At 45.2% G+C, this 17,699-nt stretch overlaps 1 protein-coding gene across 5 annotated transcripts; it reads right to left on the reverse strand.

Annotated features, from left to right (window-relative positions):
• Positions 1 to 625: 625 nt before the first annotated feature.
• Positions 626 to 16,607, reverse strand: Ndg (Nidogen). 5 transcript variants are annotated; one of them, XM_012281966.2, is made up of 21 exons: positions 16,273 to 16,607; positions 9,299 to 9,577; positions 8,859 to 9,064; positions 8,683 to 8,774; positions 8,374 to 8,520; positions 7,874 to 8,107; positions 7,263 to 7,788; positions 6,805 to 6,971; positions 6,598 to 6,726; positions 6,425 to 6,523; positions 5,668 to 5,829; positions 5,031 to 5,168; positions 4,539 to 4,664; positions 4,293 to 4,415; positions 3,595 to 3,938; positions 2,494 to 2,830; positions 2,098 to 2,326; positions 1,746 to 1,921; positions 1,554 to 1,662; positions 1,263 to 1,381; positions 626 to 966 (listed from the first exon to the last, which is right to left on the reverse strand). In XM_012281966.2, the coding sequence occupies exons 1-21, from the start codon at positions 16,486 to 16,488 to the stop codon at positions 839 to 841; spliced, it is 4,086 nt and encodes a 1,361-aa protein (XP_012137356.2). In that variant the 5' UTR covers positions 16,489 to 16,607; the 3' UTR covers positions 626 to 838. The 5 variants fall into 5 exon arrangements, with proteins under 5 accessions (XP_012137356.2, XP_012137364.2, XP_012137362.2 ...); XM_012281974.2 differs by lacking the exon at positions 5,031 to 5,168; XM_012281972.2 differs by lacking the exon at positions 4,293 to 4,415.
• Between the last annotated feature and the right edge of the window lie 1,092 nt (positions 16,608 to 17,699).

Consider the following 17,699-nt stretch of genomic DNA (forward strand, 5'->3'; position numbering starts at 1 on the left):
TTTATGCCGCGGCCATGCTACGCTGTTGTTCTTATTAGGTATCTAAGTAGCTGCTTATCATCGTAATACAGCGACGGAAAAATGAAATGGGCGGCTGTTACCGCAGTAATGAACACCGTAATTGCCCTTCGCGGATGCTCTGCCTTGCTGAGAATTTATTTGCGCCCCGGTACAGAACGGAGAAAGCTGAGGCTTCATTATCGCCAACTTATGAGCGACGACAGACTGATTTTAACGTTCGCGATCGTATCGGAAATTTAGCTCTTCCTTGTTGACGTCTCAGATCGACTTCGAATAAGATTCGATGTTGACTGATGTTCTAATGATTACAACTAATTCTAGATCCTCAGATTCTAGCTCAGATCCTTAGATAGCTTTCAAAGTCTCTACACCCTCGAACTTCGCCATCCACATCTCTCTACCACTCAGATTTTAACATCCAACACTCAGATTCCTACATGGGATTTCTACATTCCCTTAGATTCTTTAACCTTCCAGATCTCCACCCCTTCGGATCTCTACATCTTCAGATGTCTAAATTCCCAGACAGAGTTCCTTGTCCTCTCTGCACCCCTTTAGTACTTCAAAAATTTATCACCAGGGAGAATGAACTCGTGAAGCGTAATTAAGTTTTATTGTTTCTTAAGTTTTTATTAAATAACGCGTCAGGGGACCGTGGTACAATACAGCCAGCTTCTCACGCCGCGGTCCCTGTATTAGATACAAAAGTGTTACTCGAAAACGTAAACTAATCATACAAAGAGTAATATTATAATTTACACGCGATTGGCACGAGCCGAATTCTTGGTTTCGACCGCTCGTGTCTTTGTAGCTTAATCTAGTGAGCGTCGGTGCAAGGTCCTGTCGCGTCGTCCGCGCACACGCACGTCCTGCCACCTTGACCATCCGGTAAGCACAGTTGATCCGTGCTACACCTTCCGTTCTCGTACTGACACACGTTGGTCACTGTCATGAAATAATTAAGCAAATTGACTGTTTAATCGAGGATTAAAATAGCTGGATTTGTAACTTTAGAAAAGGTCTTAATAACTGGGATATTCATCGATGGGATAACTTAGTTGTCGATAGCTTGTTAGCTTAATCAAGTGACGATGATCGATTAGCTGATTATGACGCGACTAATTGGGTTACCACCGACGAGGTCATTGCGAATTACGATGTCTCTCCCGCTTTTATGTACTTTTAAAGAGGCGATTAATTTTACGGGGACACAGCGTACGTTGACGTAAAACTTGATTTACCTCGCGGGCATGACTCAGGAACGACGACTATTCCATATAATTTACCGCTTCCTCCCGGTGGAACCGATATGGCCGGCTTCCTGTCCCCGCTGCTCTTCATGGCGACTTCGATCTTGTGCCTGCGACGGTAAATAAAAGATGATTTAAATACCGCGCGCATTCCATTTTCCTGCGCTTCAACGTTTAATAACTTCAACTTAGTACACGCGACGGTGAAATATCGTAATGGGAAAACTGTTCAGAGAGTTCATATTGTTCTACTTTAAATTGAAGACAGTTTTGTGAACTCACGTCTTCCAGTCGGTCCAGTAATAATTCTGATGGGAGATCGCCAGACCGAACGGATAAGTCAACTCGTTGGCAACCACGTTAATCTCTCTGCTATCGATCTCCATGCAACCTGAAAGGATTAAACAGAAAGAGGAATTATGAAATTAACGACGATGATCATAATGTATCTATTAGAAACAATTCTGTATTTACTTATCGTGAACGTTCCAGCGTCCGCCCAGCACAGTTCATCCGTTGCCCAATCGATGCTCAACGAATTCGGTAATTTTACGAAATCTCCTTGCAGGAAGATTGCCCGACCACTGCCGTCCTCGTTGGCCCACTCCAATTTCGGCGACGCGCGATTCCAGTCGGACCAGAATATCTTGCTAAAACAGCCAAGTTTCCCATTCAATTTAATTTTCCTCGCGCTCTGACAAATTAACCTGCGCCAGTTTTAATAAAGTTCGCGACGATGAAATATTAATTAGTTGTAGTTTCGTGCTGGGAATTGAATGCATTCTCTCCAATTTTTTTCATCCTCGAAATTTATTTAAGTACTCACCCGCGATAGGGGTGGACTGCTATTCCCCTAGGATTGACCAGTCCGTCGGAAACGAGTACCTTACGTTTTTTCGTCTCGAGATTGGCAACCTCGACGGTCGTCTTGCTCGAATCGGTCCAGAAAATATTTCTCGAGACCCAATCGACCGCCAGTCCCTCGGGGCTGCTGACTTTCCGCAGGAACGTGTCCGCCATCGATCCGTTGTAAGCCAGCTCGATTATTCGATTACCTAGAAATATAAATCTCGGTGTAGACGGACAAACAGGCCATATACTCTCGCGAGAAAATTGCATCGTGATTCCGGGACCACGAGTTTTATCTCGGCGCACGCGAATCTGTCGATTAAACCGAATTTATTGAAATTATCCGAACGAAAGGGCGTAAATTCGGCTTTACCCGTGATGTCGCTCGAGTAAGCTTTGCCGTTGGTGCAGTCGATGTCGATCGCTATTGCCATCTGCGAGTACTCGATGTAAATCGGACTGCCGGGATTGTCGTGTGTAACCGTGAACGGAATCCTCAGGGTGGCCATTCCTTGGTTCACCAGCAGGAAGTTTGCTTCGTGTTTCGGTCGGGGTTTACAGTTGTTCCCATCTCCGGTGTAACCTTCGTTGCATACGCAAGCGAATTGATTGCTGCCAGCTGCCACGCAGGTCGCGTCCGGCGAGCAAAGGGTCGGGTTGTGTCTGCAGGACAACTGAGGTAGACACGTCAAACCATCCCCGTAATAGCCCTGAAAGTAGTCGGAATCGCTCTCCGTTATGTTTCGGCGATCATCATTCGCTGCCTCGCATCTGTTGCATGCGAACGTTTTACTGGTGTCATTTAAACTTCACCTGTTACGCTCGCGTATTAACTGCACACCATGGACGCACCAATTGTGCTTTCGAACATTTGGAATTTCGAAATATGGGCATATGGTAATTGGGGAATTTGGACTTTCCGGAGTTTCTACATATGGAAACGTGGAAATTCGACGGTTTAGATCTGTCTGATCATTGCCACTGCTAATCTACTTGCGGTGCGGGCCAAATTGTACTGGTATTCACGAGGCTACTCTTGTTTAATTAAATTAACTTAAATTGTCCTATCTCTAGACTTCCAACGCTGCGGGTTCAAATATCGTTAAAAATAATTCTAATCAGAACACTCCAAGCTCCCCAAACTTTTGCGTCCCAAAGATCTAATTCTGAATCTATGAGACCTCTTCGACTGCCATTTTTTAAACCAGATTTGCAGCTGAGTTGTATAAACAGTTGCAAGAGTAATAACCATCGTAAGCAATATTTGCTCGACCATCATAGATTCACAAATGTGCAGGTAACCTTCACACGGGGATTACACTCTGTTTGCAACGCGTATACAATATCGTTGTACCATCGAGTTCCGTTCAAACAAACGCATAAACTATTATTAACGTTAGCAATAACCAAACAGCTCTCTCCGGAAACCGCGTCCTTATAATTCGAGCTAAACCGAGGTGTTCAATAACCGTACCGGCTGACAGATGCAAGCGAAATTCGCGGACGTCTGATTGTATTCGCAGACCGCGTTTCTGCCGCAATTATTCAACACGTTGCAGCCGATGTGGTCCTCCAAGCACTGCTGTATCCCGTCACCGTTGTATCCCTCGATGCAGACGCACTTGTACCCCCCGTCACCGGCCGATACGCACTGCGCGTTCACGTGGCACTGCGAAGGATTCGTCGAACAATCAGACACCACGCAACGTCCATCCACCATGCCGAAGCCAGGATTGCAGGTGCACTCGTATCGCGAGTTCGCTGGGTTGTACGAGCACCGTTCGTTCTCCAGGCAGTCCTGGTTACCGCTGCATTCGTCTGCACGCAGAGGATCATCGTTAGAGATTTTGGATTTGGGATTCAAGGGCTTTCTCTGAGGTAACTGCATCGTGTTACGACATGCAACGGAAAGTGGCTGCAGGCTTGCAATCAGGGAGAAAATATTCGTCCATCGAACAGCTTATGAAATTAATAGAGCGTTCTTAAAATCTCGAAAGGACAAAAAGGAAATCTTCTCAAACTTCCAAAGTCATAAATTCTCAAATTTCTGAAGCCAATGTTGACATCCGATTATGTCTACTCTAATAGATAACAGAATACTCTTCTCCCCGATGAAATATTGTGTAAAAGCTCTCGAGCACGTGATAAGATGAAAGATAGCAAAGATATGACCGATGGGGCTGCAAGTGGTTCCGTCTCCTTCGAATCCAGGGTTGCAGACGCACTTGGCCAAGGGTTCCTCGTGTTGGCAGGAGGCGTTGGGGTCGCAGATGTCCACCTCCAAGCAGGACACCTCTGCGCAGGAACAATAGCTTTCAATGACTCGTCATCGCACCGCAACGACGCCATTGTACTTGCTCGTACGCGAGTGATAATGAACGATAGGCGAAACGATGAACAAGATGCGATGTGACGTACCTGTTTTCGTGCACTCCATACCGTCACCCTCGTAACCCGGGTTGCAACGACACTCGTAATCGGCGGTGCTCGTTACGTAGACACACTGGGCGTAGGGATGACACCTGTTCACCACGTTGCACGATACTAGACAGAAGCGTGCGCAATTACGAGGGCGATCAGCCGAGGTGTCATGTTTAATTGCTTGAAAATGTTTCGGTGAGTCAATTGTGGATCGAATTTAAAAGCGAAATTTACGTGCCCGTGGGACGTGCCAACTTTTCTACCAAATTGACTGCCCATCAAAATTTTTATTTTTTAATAGCGGAAAAATTGATGTACAAGATGTAATTGATAGACGCTACTTTTGATAAATGGATAGTCAACTGGATGATTAAATTCGATCGTGATACACGTAAATAAGATTAAATTAATGTGACCGCGGGTAGCATGGCTTCCGCTGTATACATTGTTAATTCAGCCAAACAAGCAGAGAAGCAAAGCTTTCCGTACAGTGAACTCCTGATGGACCCATCGTTTCGTGGTTGTATCCTGGTATAGGCGTGCAAATCTCCTCGAAATGGTCGTAATCGTATCCCCAGGGACATATGCAGCCGTCTTCGTAGCATTCCGGGATTGGTCGTGCCGATACTAGAACGCACGATGCAAACCGTTCGTAGCTAACTGTTAGTGATCATCGCAATTCACGCGAGTTGATCGTAATTTCAACATGACCGATTCGTGCTATTAGTCATGCATCGAATTTTCTTGACACGTTATTCAATCCCTTCGAGATTCGAACTCGCGAAAGAAATACTTGTTTACGAAAGTTTTAACGAGATCCTTTGAGTTCGACTAAAGAGTGGCATGTAATTTGGTGCATTTTTATCGAACGGTTATGACTAGCTTAACAAGTTAATTATTGTTCCTCCGACAGCACAAAGACATTGTTCTCGAGGGATTGAATTTTCCACGCAAAGTAAAAGAGGGACAAAACAAAGCTTGCGATTAATCAAAGGCTTAAATCTATCAGAAAATCTCTTTCCCGTGCAAGTTAAGGTTCTTAAACCCTTTGAAAAGAGTTTAACCGAGGGAGCTGTCGAACCTGATAAATAAACCAGAAGCAGAACTTCTGATTGCTCGTACTTACAATCCCGATCCCAGTCAACGGGCTTTTCTTCCTGTCGCACGCATTCGTTATTTCGGTATTTCCAGCCCCTCGAGCACGAACACATCTCCTCCGTGCAGTGCGGTTTCGGTGGTTCATCCGTTGTGGTTTCGTCCCCGTCCAGATTGCACGTGTAACCATCCCCTGCAATCGATTGTGATCGTTGAAACGAAAGCTGATCACGAGATACCGTTGCCGGGACCGCGCAAAACATAGAATTCCGTAGTTCAATACTCCATCGATCACTGCGATCCATTGCAACGTAATTTGTGCTCTACACAAGGCCGCCTGCAACTTTCTAGAGTAACAGGATAACGTAATAGAGCTCCACGAAACTTGTTACTTATTGGTTACCTTTAACGACGTTAAGTCCTACGTCCAAGGAGTAGTTTAATTGTTCTGCTCTAGTTAAGCTATCGGCCCTGTTCAATTTCCAATTTTGCTCGATAAAATTCCTCCGGATATTTGCGAAGGGTTACACGGGACACTTTCATATAAGATCAATTTAGTAAGGTCGTTACCAAAGTTAAGGAATCTGCCAGGAAATTGTGTAAATTCTGTCCGAGAAGTAGTGCGCTAGTTCTAGCAAATCGAAAATGTAGAACTAAGTCACAGTTATAAAATGTAGCAAAATTATTTGAGTTATGATCGTTCCATCGAACACTTCAGCATCTGTCACGAAGTTTGGATAAATAAAAGCAACCGAGACACCTTTGATTTGTACATTAAATTATCTTACCAACAAAGTCCGGCAAACAAACACAGACGAACTTCTCCTCGTCCGTATCGAAGTTGCAGACCGCATTGGGTGAACAGTTGTTCTCGATATTACAGGGACCTGCAACAAACTCCGTCGATAATCAATTCAAATTCCCTTGATCATCGAATCCCTTCTTTCCCGACAATTCTCACCGCGTTGCACGGGGTAACATCCCTCCTCGGTGTCCTCGTAACCCGGCATGCAAACGCAATCGGGCACTTCGTCTATCATCACGCATATCTCGTAATGGCCGCAACGTGTATCCTCGCAAGAGGGTAGTCCTACATTTACAACAGACGATACAGTTACTGGCAACGCGTAAAGCAGATTTCTTACGTTAACAACGCACGGTAACTTACTCTCGCAGACTCGACCGTCGCCAGAGAAACCAGGTCTGCATTCGCACGTGTGGCTGCCTTCTTGATTGATGCACTGTGCATCGGGAGAGCACATGTGGTTGCCGGCGCTGCACTCGTTCACGTCCACGCAGACTGCGCTACCGTTCTCTTCGTACAGGTACTGATATCTGGTCGATAAGGTGATAAGTTAGGTCGAGGAAGATATACAGGGTGTACCGTGTGACTTTAATGATCTACAATAGAATCTTTGAGGGTCAATCAATATAGAATTGGTGCATAGCTGACTTTTATTATGTCATCTTGATTTTACTTAGACATCTAGATTTCTTGGTGTAGTTAGAGAAAGACTAACTTATCTCACTTTCGATCTTGAACTTTATTTTTTTTAAATATCCCACAGAAGACCCATATCAGTACCTCGACTAGCAGTGCCATTCTGCCACTCAAAAATGACTTACCCAGGATTGCAGACACATTTGAAGTTGTCTCCCTCGACAACGCACGAGCTGTGCTCGCTGCAAGTCTCCCTCCCCTGAATGCAAGGGTCCTCTTCTTCCAAGGGCGCTACTTTCGTGTTGACCGCGAAACGCACGATTCCTTCAGTGGCTTCGTACGTGGTGACGCCTCTGAAGAATTTCAATCTGTTCGTGTCATCTTCAGGCTCGACGGTCAGGTACGGACACTCGTTGTAGAGGATCGTCTGATCTTGCATGAAAGTCAGTTCCCGGTCCACGCCCGCCTCTTTCACCTTGCAAGTTCTCTCGCTCTGTGCACGGATTACTCCGGGCTGCGCTCTGGTATAAAGTTCGTCGTAGTCGCCGTAGTCGACCTTGGTGTCCCTCGACAACCTGGGCAAAGTACCTTTGATCTCCGCCTCCATCTTTAGTTGTCCGAAGACGTCCAGGCCGAGGTAATTGCTTCGTATCGTCACTTTGTCGCCGGTTGAGGCGAACGTTAACTCCGCGGTGTGGTTGAACATACCCCCTGAATCAATTGTTTCGCGAAATTATAAATGGAAGACTCTGTCAGATTTCGCTGAGTGTTAAAGACGGACTTCACAAAAACGTACCCGTGAGTTCGTACCCGTTCTTCGTGTCGCTAACCGGTTTCGCGAACAGCCAGCCGATCACGCCACCGAGGTTCCCCAGCAGCTGAAAACTAGCTCCAATTTCGTCGGGCACCCTCGACAAAGCCGTGTACGTTCTTCCGTCTTTCGTCTGAACGTAACACTGGAGGTCCCTAGCCGGAAATTCCACGCCGTTGATGATCCCAGAAACGCGTCCGTTCACTCGCAGTGGAACATCTACGAATTTTTACAACCCTTTGAATCCTCCGTTCCGGTTAAAAACATTTTTACGCGTGTCTGAGCAGAACCGCGTCTTTTACGAGGCAGGACAAGTTTCTTGTGATCTATGAATAGATCAGACGGGCGAGATTGTTGGGTGTCTGTTTCGCAACGCGAAAAGAAACGATCGAGACCGTCTGAAAGCGAATTTTTATATACCGTGGCTGGATCAAAGGGACGCGTGATTCGCGAGTGTGTCGAGATATTTTACGACTCGAATTTACCGTTCGGTTGACAGGATTTGCCGTTGCCGAAATATCCTTGCTTGCAGTGGCAGCAGAAACCAGCCTCGTAGTCGGTGCAGGTCGCTTTGCTGTGGCACATCGTTGCCCCGGTTCTGCAATCGGTTATCTGATTCGTTGCGCTGGTGTCTGATCAACGAACAAAAGTATTGCACGATTAATATCAAAATAATGAGATGACGTGCCGATTCAGGGTGATTAAAATATGTAGGGAACAAGTTTACGTAGTTTTTGTCTACAAACTTGGGGCTTTGAAAGATTGTCCCGATAGGTCTGGGAGTAGATCCTCACCTTCAATATTGTCAGGGGTCCTCACATCCTCATCATCGGACGTTGGTCCAATGTAAAACATCCACTGACCCGGTCTGTTCACGTTCGACCACCTGGACAATAGAAATTACGATGTCGTTGCGCAAGTTGCTCGTAGACAAGATTAATCGCTCGTAAACGGTCGTTCCGTGACTCACTTGTCGACATTCTGAATCTGATCCGTCCCGGAACCCTTCAGCGTGTACATTCTTCCTTCGCTCATTAATCCTGCTTGAGCCTTCGCGTCAGGTAGACCACTAGGGTGCGATTCACCTTGAATCCATTGTATGCCGTTTTCCGGGTACAACAGCTCGGCGTAGGAATGCGTGCCATTTGAGGAGATGGCTACTTGATACGTGTTCACCTAGGAGAAAGCATGTTACTTTAACGAGTAGGATCAATAGGTATCTGCATCATTCTTGCACCCTTCGTCGCTCTTTTTATCCGCAATCTTTTGTACATTTGATCTGGCGATAACATAAGGAAGATTCATAAGAGATCAGTGTCTCAGACCCTGATGTAACAGAGTTTTCTTCTTTCGCGTAGTTTACAGAAGTTCCGAAGGTGAATCATAGAAACTCGATGCAGTTTTACTCACCTTATCACTCTTTCCATCATAGTATCCCACATCCACCCATGTAGCGAGGAACACATGAGTCGGCATAAAATCAGCAGCGTCCGAGAAGGCGCTGCGAACCATTCCGCCGGCTCTACCCAGCACTTCCGGTGCGTCCGTTTCACCATAGTACACTCGTCCTGATGTTTTGGTATCCACATGCGTGTAAAGAGGTGCGATCACAGGGTCGTCCAAGGGAAACGGAATGTTGAAGAACCTTGGCATTGCTCTGGCGAACGAGAGTACGCCATTTCCGTTCACCTGCGATAATCATAGTTTTAAAATTAAGCGGAGCTTAAAGCTCCAGTCGTAGTTACTCGATCAAGAATGGAAGATATCGTTCTTTAATGTTCTGGTTTGAGTTCAGAGATAAAGTTTCACCCGTCTTTATCTAAATTCCTCCTAGCAGTCTCCGAAATTTTACAAGCTCAGATTCGGGGTGGATTTGCATATCTAGACTCGCTGATCTAAGTTAATACCAATTTCAAATTATCGACCTATAACCACGTTTGAACTTAAGATAAACGAAGGAAGACATGTGACGTAAATCAACAGGTAAAGCTAGCACGTGCTGCGGCACAACGGGAAGTCTCTCAAGTGTTGTATACATAAACGACGAAGAGTCATTCACCCGGTGCACGCTGAAGAAAGGGTTTGAAATCGAGATCCGACTTCAACTCGCTGGCAGACGCGCGGTCGTTTCGTCAATTGGCTAAACTGAAAGGCGACCGCGTTACTCCATATTCGTGAGCAGCTGTCCCCTTCGTTACGGAGAGCCGCAGTTCTTCGTCATAAACGAAATAAAAACCGCTTTTCTCATCGTCTGAACTTAACCCGATACTTTTGATAAACTGGAAAAGGGAATTGAAGTTGCGCTAACGAAGACTTTCTAGGATCCACTTCCGCGTTCTTCGAGGGTTCTTTAGCGGGTCGTTCGTAGCCTTGATTAAGGGGATGCTTGAAGATGAAATCGTCGAGAGAGGATCGCGAAAAGCGAAGAAAATTGAAGGAAATGAATCGTTCGGATAAAATAACGTTGATGAAAGTTGATTGATATGCTCCGTGGAAATCGAAGGTAAATTCAACCCTTACTCTGGGGTATTTATTTATATCCGAACTGAGATGATCTAAGTCGAAAAAGATATTCATATCTTCGTGAAACCTTGTTCTAAAATATGTGAGAATTGTATCTTCGATCAAGTATATTTTCAGAAAAGTTTTATGGAAGTATTGTGTAAGTGACATTGCACTACAAATAGTAGGATGTAAGTTTAGCACGAATAAGAAGTGACACGCAAACGTAGGTCTGAACGGATGATGCATTTGGATCTGCAGCACGAACGTGCTCGATGGCAGAAGGCGACAACCAAATTCCGGCCTGGTTTCGGTCTGTCTCACGGTCTCGTTTCAAAGCGTTTAACGTCGCTCGAACTTCGAGATGATTGTTCAGCGCTCGTATTGTTTTCACGTGATGTTAATACCACGGGCGCCGCGTCGAATTTAACACCCGAGTCGCGCGTATCGTTCAACGAGCGACCCGGTCACGGAAATTGACACGAATTAGACAATGTAGAAACGATCCTGTTGCAGTCGCCGTTAGATACAAATGAATAATTTATCGAGTGTCACCGATCAATCCTTTTCCTCGCGCTCAATTTCGCGCCAGACAACGCGAGTTTCTAAGCGAAAGGGGAAACGAAAAAAAGGGGGTAACGAATCCCTGCGAGTAGCCGTAATTATTCCGTTCGAGCTCTTCTCTCCTTTCAATCTTGGCCCGATCGATGGCAATCGGCGCAGATTAGCCATTTCCGATTATACGATTTTCCAAGTGACAATTACGAGAGGCAAACCGGGAGCACCGATACGAGTCTCGGGAGAAAGAAGGACAGAGATCGAACGAGTGGTCATCGATCGTGTTTCCGTGCTCGACGAACGTTTTGACAGTGGCGAGTATCACGAGTGGGGGAATAGTTGGACTCGGCCGCTATCTTCGTCGGGGCTATCGCGCGGGTCGTAGGTCACAGTCGAGCCGATGACACACACGCACACACGTAATCCCCGTGGTGATCGTAAACGCGAGAGAAAACGGTGAAAATAGATAGGGACTCGCTGGAAGTAATACATGGAATCCATTTTGCTCGCTGATGTCTCTCTTCCTGATGTGGCTGATTATCCCGATTGCTCGCTCGACGAACACGTCGAAACGGGAAGGGGGACCCAGTGGAATTATTCCTATCTACTGGGTCATTAACTAGCTTCGAATATTTCGCATCTTTTTTCGACTCATTTATTTTTAACCGTGCGCTTTTATTTATACACTCGTGGAGCAAGGGAAGTACATGAAATATCGGAACACACTCTTGAGAATCGTAGAAGCTTTTATCCAAAGTCTGAAAGCGGCCAGTGGGTACTAAATCTGGTGAACATGATGTCTTTCCTTTTTGAACCAACTGTTCACTCGTGACATACCATGCATCAAAGTGAACAATAGCAACAATGACAGCCAGTAATTTAATATATTGACTCACATATAATAAATTACCGTATGCGACTAATAAAGAATATGCATCCTACTTGGTTGATACATGACGGTCGATACTTCGATGAGCAGAAAAATATAATGGTGCAAATCATTGCGACGATCGAGTGAAAAACTGCTTTCCCTAGAAGAGTCACGGAACTCGATTTCTCCGCAATTTCCAAAGAAGTTAGAAGCGAAAGGAGATAGCTGGTAAACCGCTAGGCGACGAAAGGTTCAATTAGTCGGGCAAACAACGAGCGGCGTACCCGGTTTCGCGCCACCGCGTTAAATAGCAACTTTGTGCTCGTTTAAACTTGAAAACTCGATCGCTCCGCGGGACACTTTGGCATGGATAACGAGATTCGCGAGCCGCGCTCGTTGCTCATTGAATTTTCCTCGACAGCCGCGATAACTAACGCTCGCGGCGTCGTCTCCGGACGACGAAGACGCTCTAGACGAGCAGCGAGGTGAACAAGGCGGACCGCACGCGCTAACGCAATCGTGTAATCGTCCGCAATCATTTTGATGACTGAGAATCGTCGACGATAAGCGAAATAGAGATGATTGTCGTGTAGGCCGAGTTTCTAAGTAGACCGTCGCGGGGATACGTGTGTATCGTGCCGCTTATCTGTGTCAATCAATTCGTCGAACAAGTGGTTCACGTTTTGCATAGCAAACATCCGACGCTGGTCACGAATTTCACCGCGTGCTGATGATTACCGCGACCGTAACATTTTCATCGCGTGCCGTCTGAGAAAGTCATTCAGCATGTTGCAAACTGGCGTAGGTCGGTTACGGTTGCCATTGGGCAAAATTGGATAAAACTCACGTAGTCGTACTGATTTTACGATAATTTTTCATCTACATCGTTTTCTGGAAATTAACCTCCTTAAGTGTAATTACACGTGTGTCGATAAGGGTAATTGCCTTTATTAAGTTTTTAAATTCCTCGAGCAAGGATCACGGTACCATTGTTTTTGAACTAGATACAATTTGCTTATATAATCGCTACAGAGTAAAATATATCACACGAAAAGAGTAAATCTTAAAAAATCATCCCTGAAGGAACGATTACTAGAACGTAAAAAATAGGATTTTCGATAGAAACTCAGTAACCTTGAATGAATATCGGTTTTCGTAAAAGTCGCCGACGTAATTCACTTAACCGTAAATTTTTCAAGCGAGGCTAATTGACCTCCGTCAACGATGACGTCGCCCGGACAATCTTGAAGAATCGCGAGCGTAATTTCGCAACCGTCTCTCCCCCGCTACGAATCATCCGTTAACTAATGTGGGAAAACGTCAAGGCTAATTGTCCGCGTTTACACATAAAATCGTCCATCAACGTCCATCCGCATGCAAATGCGTCGGCCAGTTTCCGATATCGTTCGTTTAGCGAAGATAGGATCGCGCAGGCGGAACCAACAGGTATCCGTTTCCTCGACGAGCTTCAGTTTCCGCGAACGTGCGAACTACGCGGTTACGCGGCCCGTCTAATTACACCGGCTTCTTCTTCCGTCCGATGAATCGGATCACGCTTACGTATGCATTTATCCGTCTTAATTAGCGACGCGTGATACATTGTTGTTGTGAAATTTTCGCGCTGTTTCCACGACTTTGTCTCGCTCATCTGCCGAGAGTCGCGCATCCTTGCGTAACTGCTAATTAGATATTTATCTGATGCTCGACCGGGCTTAATTAACGGTGCCACGTCTGTGCAGCTAAGTGAAGAACGAGCGTGAGACGACGTTCAGATGTTACTATCAAAATATACCCTTGCCAGTCTCTCGTAATTATCCGTCATCGATTTGCCTTATCTTCTCTTCTGACCTAGCTGCCTTTTCGTCAACGATTCGACACGCGACTCATCGATACGATTGTTGATGTTTCGGGACGAGTGTATCGATAGAGCGTCGATGAATGAAACTCTTGGAACCGTGCGTACTCGATATACAGGGTGCTTCAAAAATTATGATAGCATGAGGACGTGCAAGTCGACGAGGAAGAATAACACCAGACTACAGTTGATAGGTCTGTTGACTGGATTAACCCTTTCAAGCCCTGTGCATATAGTGTACATGACATTTATTTAGTTTCAAGTTCACGAACACTTTGCAACATTATACACATGCACTTACATAATCAACTAATGTACTATTATAAGTGTACCATAACCTCTTTATTATTTCATACGAACAATTTGTTCCTAGATAAGAGTCTGAAAGATCAGTTTACAGGGTCTCTATGAACCTTCATATCCAGTTTCCTTAATAAAAGAACAGAGAAAATATGGAAACAACGCATTATGCATCTTCTAAACGTCCAATTAATAGCATTTACCACGTTGCACGACGAAAACATGACGCTGTCATGAGATCATGCACCTTGTCTGGCTAGGATCAATTAGAACGAAGATTCCTACGGTAAGAAGCAACCGCGCAATCAACGTTCATTCACGCTGCGTACGCGGCTCTGTGAATCGCTTCGTAGAAAAGTGAGATCATCGTAGGATCAACCGGTAGAACTACTCTAATCTGATCGTGTTTGCCTAACATGAGTCAATACCTTTTCGCGGTTAATCTTTGCCTACCGTTTTACCCGAAAACTCCGTTTGATAAATCGACGAAATCTTATCTCCTCCTCGAACTTTTCTGTGAGCGTTTCTTTCATGAACGTCATTTTCTTTGGGGACTATGATAGTAAATTCTGGTAGCATTTTTGGTACTCTTGGGTTGTTGGAAATTTTCATTTTTTACCGGGAAAGATGATTTTCCTTCTTTTTCCAAGGATATGGGCAAAGTAAGAAAGGTGCAAATTCGATTACCTACTGGAGGTACTAGCACTACTGACATAATGTAGACCCTTGCGCAAAGAAGTTCCTTGCATTGAAGAAGATTACATGTGATAGCAGCGAATGGAAATTCAAGGTTCAGAAATTTAGACTTGTGGAAACTGCGGAAGTTTAGAAGTTGATTTTGCTAACTTCTGCTACCTAAACCAAGCGTGATATCGGAGAATTTTCCGCGGGTGTTATCGCGCGTGCTGGCGTCGATGAGCGTTGCAGGGGCGAGTGTCCGGACGCGTATCCGCGTGACGAGTGACGCGTAACGAGACGGTACGCGAGAATCAGCTCGTGCGACGACCCAAGCGCAATTAAGCGATTGCGCCGGCTGTTCTCGACCGTCATCGCGCGCAATGAATTCGTGTCACGCCAGAAGATGACGACGGATTAGACCACGAGGCGAATTAAGGGGATGACCGAATGTTCCCGGTTTTTCTTCGTTCAATATAAAGCATTAACGAACGAATTACCACGCCAACGTCGCCTCGGCTCCGCTATTTCGATCTCGTCAGAAACTCCACCGTTTACGTTTCGACGCGCAACAGGGACAGAGTGGCACCTGGTTTTAATTTTGAAACTTCAAATAAACGATTTTCCAGTTGCAACACGACAAAGATCGTTTCTGTTCACCGCGGAGCGTAAACAGCGACACGCGTGCCCCTGTTTACACAGTTTCGCGCTCGCGCGCCAAGGGTTACACGCTCGGCGGTAACGTTCAAACGCGCCACTTCCAGCCCGGTTTTGCCGTGTATTTTTGTGAGCACCGAAATTAAACGGGACCGGATGCGAATGGCCACGCTGTCCGATGGGAAATCCGTGGTCGACGGGGATAAAAATAACAATTTTTCGACCGAATCGCGCCGCTTTTCGACGAGTTTTAAAATAGCACCGTTTCTTTACGTTACGTTAGCAGTCTGCTTCGCGATTAATCATAATCGCTGTGAAACTGCTAGGTAGGCTTCTTTACGAAATTTTAATATATTGTCTAGCGAGTATTTTCTACTCTGTTATAATTAAACTTATTTACGTGTGAAAGTGATGCTATCAAAATTAAATAATGAACAAGATTACTGTGAAGATTCAAGTAACTTGATTCACAGACTTGGCGTGGTTTGAACAATTTATTTCATTATAAGATTGCGACAAAGGCAGTGTAGCAAGACACGTAATCGTAACTATTCAGAATACGATTTGTTTCATTTCTTAAGCACTGCGTACATGCTTCCACGCCATGCATTCCTCAGCTTTCTTTATTTAGTTATCTCATAATCAAACACGGGCGAGACAAGTCTGTAGAACATGGTGTATGAAAAATACATTATCAAGAATGTAGTATAATAGTCTGAAGTGTAGAATGTCCAACCAGCTGCTTCATACTTCAACATTTTGATATGCTAAAAACTTGAAGAATTATTCGCCAAGTGATCAATGTCTCGAACTAACTCGCCAAGCGTTAACGTATCTTCTTCAGATTATGCTACAAATGCATAAACATGAACATAGTCTAATAATATAACATTGTTATGGTTCAAAGTGACACTGCAGCCGGTAATCTGATCGAGTCGGGAAAGAAATATTTCAATGGGTACTCACGAATATGGAATTGTAGACTCTGTCGTAGAATGCGATGGGGGTCTTCAGGATCGTTTCGGCGGACACGAGCAATCCGTTCACGTCCGACTGCAGGATCGAGGAGCCGGGTGTCGAGTACGGATAGAGATCATGCTTTGAAAGGGCCGCGGCGAAGGGCACGATCAGGGCCAGCACCACGGCCAACCACGAGACGTTGAAACGCGCGCGACGAGTCATTCTCTCGGACTGACTTCACGCTACTGTCGATCGACACGGCTACGACGAGTCTTCTCTCGCCGCCCCCTAATCGCTTTTGCCCGCTTTGCTCCTCTCGACCACTCTTCTTTCGAACACACGAAACGCCGACTCGTCTCTGCGCTTTGCTCTCTCCCGCCGATAATTTCGTCTCTCCCCACTCTCGACCTACGCTCGCTCGCTTCTTACTCGCGAGGGTACACGCGGTTTCGCTATCGTTGCATCTGGAGGTATCTTCGATATCAGATATCGGACAATTTCCCATTTGTCACATCGTCGGATGCCATATTGCAAACTTTCATATTTTCCAATTTTGTAGTTCCCCTATTTCCAAGCACGATCTTGCAATTTTTCGATTATCAAATTTCCTAGTTTCTACATTTTCCAATTGTACAGCCCCCTATCCCTAAATTTGTCAATTTCAAATTCTTCGGTGTCCCAACTCAGTCTCACAATTCTCCAATTTCGAGTCATCTCAATTCCCAAAATTCCCAATTCGAAGCACCCCAATTCTCCAAATCCGAAACTCTCAAAGATCCTCAACTTAGTTTCCAAATTATCAACCCCTTTGCAGTGACCATCAACCCCCTCAAGCCTAACACTGCATTTACACTAACTACGCAACAACTCCAGAATAAATAAATAAACCGACAACATCGAAATGTCACTCCGCTGGCGATAACATTTGATCATACTCCATAAAAATGAACTTATACACATTTTTAACTTTTCTACGAATATAATTGTGCAACCCGAGGCGGACGATGCATCTATTTTTATTCCATGAGTTATCTGTTATCTGTTGTAAGTGGTCGCATAATCGAATCAATTGCACCTTCGATCCGTTCTATTGTCAAGGACCCGGACACTCGGACGAGCGGCAATTTTCACGCGCACGTTTTTAAGCATTTCATTGCGACACTAATCGCGATTTATTGGTAGCCGGTGCAAATGGGATTCAAGGTCGGTGCAATTTGCATCCGGTGCCCACATCGAACCGCTTTAAGGATTCACGCTATTGGTCTAGTCGATCTTAATCCCCTGATTAATCTGTATATTCAATCTCACTCTTCCGTTGTGTGATACGATGCACGAAACGTTTAAATTTAATGTTTAGTCATGGACTCGGGGATCGCTTGATATTGCTAGTTTTATATTTTGAACTTGAGTTTTATTCTGAACTTGAGTTTGCA

Source organism: Megachile rotundata, chromosome 7, assembly GCF_050947335.1.
Source record: "Megachile rotundata isolate GNS110a chromosome 7, iyMegRotu1, whole genome shotgun sequence".
Classification (NCBI taxonomy): domain Eukaryota; kingdom Metazoa; phylum Arthropoda; class Insecta; order Hymenoptera; family Megachilidae; genus Megachile; species Megachile rotundata.

What these genes read in the sequence shown, in the direction of transcription:
- Ndg (XM_012281966.2), bottom strand. Translation starts at nt 16,488, where the DNA reads ATGACTCGTCGCGCGCGTTTCAACGTCTCGTGGTTGGCCGTGGTGCTG. An exon ending in TTGTTTGCCGGACTTTGTTG is followed by an intron (nt 5,830 to 6,424) that starts GTAAGATAATTT and finishes AATCGATTGCAG; the next exon opens with GGGATGGTTACACGTGCAAT. An exon ending in CGCTGGAACGTTCACGATAA is followed by an intron (nt 1,663 to 1,745) that starts GTAAATACAGAA and finishes TAATCCTTTCAG; the next exon opens with GTTGCATGGAGATCGATAGC.